We start from the raw sequence: 2,482 nt of genomic DNA on the forward strand, positions 1-2,482 counted from the left end.
GGCCTTTTTTTTTTTTTTCTTTTGGAGATAGAGTCTCTGTGTCCTGGGCTAGAGTGCAGTGGTGCTGTCTCAGCTCACTGCAGCCTCTTCCTCCCAAGTTCTAGCAATGCTCTTGCCTCTGCCTCCTAAGTAACTGGGATTACAGGCGTGTGCCACCACACCTGGCTAATTTTTGTATTTTTAGTAGAGATGGGGTTTCGCCATGTTGACCAGCTGGTCTCAAGTGATCCACCTGCCTCAGCCTCCCAAAGTGCTGGGATTATAGGTGTGAGCCAGTGTGCTCGGCCTACTTTGTCTTTTCTGAAAAATCTTTTAAAATTTATTTGATGGACTCTGTCTCAAAATAAATAAATAAGTAAAATAAAATGTACTTGATGATCACTAAGTCTACTCACCACACCATTTTGTCACTGGAAAGGCAGAAATAACCTCTCAAGGCAGCCAGGGCAGCATAGGTAGAATACAGATGGAAACCAATGGGAATCCCACAGGAACCACAGAACAAAAGGTTGTAAGTACTAGGGGTGGGGAAAAACAGAATATGGGTAAGAATAAAAAATCATATAAAAAAGAAAAAACAACTAGTCTCTAAAGCATTCCTATCACTTAAGTCATGAGTGAAAATTGTTGTAATAGGAATGTGACTGAAAGAATGTCACATTGCAGAAAGAGTAACTCAGATTCTAATTTAATTACATGCTGAATTATGGATACCGTCTTAGATTCTGGAAAAAGCAATTATGGATGTATAATTGTCACTTCAGTAGAGAAAGGTAATTTGCCCCTTATAAATAGGAGAACAGCTAACTAATCTGATTAACATTTAGATATTTAAAATTACAAATCACTATATAAAATGGCTGTCATTATAGAAATTAACAGTTGTTGAAAAATAATCAAGTTTACTGGAGCCTTACTAAACAAATTGTTAATAGAACTAAAATCAAGATTTGTCTTTTGCAGATATAAAAAAAGTTAATGGAAAAAATGCCCAGACTAAAAGAGAAAGAAATAAAAGGGAATCCCATCACCCTAGCAAGCAATCTATTTTGTTTTCCTTCTCTGAAAAGATTACTGATGAGGGGTCAGATGTTGATTTTAGTTCTCTTACAATATTTGAGCAAGTCATCACATTTGCTGGTATATAAGACATATTTAAATGTTAGAAAGAAACATGTTGGTCAGGCACAGTGGCTCACGCCTGTAATCCAAGGACTGTGAGAGGCCAAAGTGGGCAGATGGCTTGAGCCCAGAAATTCGAGACCAGCCTAGGCAACATGGTAAAACCTGTCTTAAAATTAAAAAAAAAAATTTTTTTTAAAGAAAAGAACTTTAAGAAAGTTAAATATTTCATCATGCCTGTACTAAAAGCAATTTTAAAGTTGTTTGGTAAAGGAAAAATTTATTTACATGAATATAGAGTATATTATAAAGAATTTTTGAGACAGGGTCTTGCTCTGTCCCCCACATTAGAGCGTAGTGGTGCAATCATAGCTCACTGCAGCCTTAAATACCTGGGCTCAACTGACTCACCTGCCTCAGCCTCCCAGACAGCTGGGACTACAGATGCATGCTACCATGCCCTACTCTTTTTTTTTTTTTTTTTTTGGCAGAAACGGGGTTTTACTTTATTTCCCAGGCTGTCAGAATTCTATGAACAAAATGAGACATAAATATCATATAGCTGTCATGGCACCTTAGTCATGGTAAAAAAATAAAATAAAAACCAGAGTTGGGGTGGGGCAGGAAGGCATAACACCAGAAGAAATGCCTGATGTAGGTGACAGGCAGGGTTGAATGGAGACAGCAAACCACCATGGCAGGTATGTACCCATGCAACAATCCTGCAGGATGCTGGATGTGCACATTTATACCAGAGCCCAAAATTTAAAAAAAAAAAAAAAAAATCACATAGCTAGGCCAGGAATGGTGGCTCACGCCTATAATCCCAGCACTTTGGGAGGCTGAAGTGGGTGGGCTGCCTGTGGTCCGGAGTTTAAGACCAGCCTGGCCAATGTGGTGAAACCCTGTCTCTACTAAAAATACAAAAACTGGCTGGGAGCACTGGCTCACGCCTGTGATTCCAGCACTTTGGGAGGCCGAGGCGGGTGGATCACCAGGTCTGGAGTTCAAGACCAACCTGGCGAATATGGTGAAACCCTGTCTCTACTAAAAATACAAAAATTATCCAGGCATGGTGGCGTGAACCTGTAGTCCCAACCACTTGGGAGGCTGAGACGGAAGAATCGCTTGAACCTGGAAGGCAGAGGTTGCAGTTAGCCGATATCACACCACTGCACTCTAGCCTGGGCCACGGAGCAAGACTCCATCTAAAAAAAAAAAACCACAAAAATTAGCCAGGCATCGTGGTGGGCGTCTGTAATGCCAGCTACTCAGGAGGCTGAGGCAGGAGAATCGCCTGAACCCAGGAGGCACAGGTTGCAGTGAGCTGAGATTGCTCCATTGCATTAGAGCCTAGGAG

General features: G+C 41.0%; 1 protein-coding gene across 4 annotated transcripts in view; it reads right to left on the minus strand.

The window, feature by feature from the left end:
* Nucleotides 1-2,482, minus strand: part of OIP5 (Opa interacting protein 5) — a 13,825-nt gene that overhangs the window by 7,099 nt on the left and 4,244 nt on the right. For 2 of the 4 annotated variants that reach the window (XM_017530998.2, XM_017530999.2), the window contains exon 3: nt 396-518. The exons of the other annotated variants lie outside the window; for them this stretch is intronic. In XM_017530998.2, the coding sequence (XP_017386487.1) occupies nt 396-518 (123 nt within the window). The remainder of the gene's footprint in view (nt 1-395; nt 519-2,482) is intronic. 4 annotated transcript variants of the gene reach the window in all.

This window comes from Cebus imitator, unplaced genomic scaffold (assembly GCF_001604975.1).
Source record: "Cebus imitator isolate Cc_AM_T3 unplaced genomic scaffold, Cebus_imitator-1.0 Scaffold70, whole genome shotgun sequence".
In the NCBI taxonomy this organism is placed as follows: Eukaryota; Metazoa; Chordata; class Mammalia; order Primates; family Cebidae; genus Cebus; species Cebus imitator.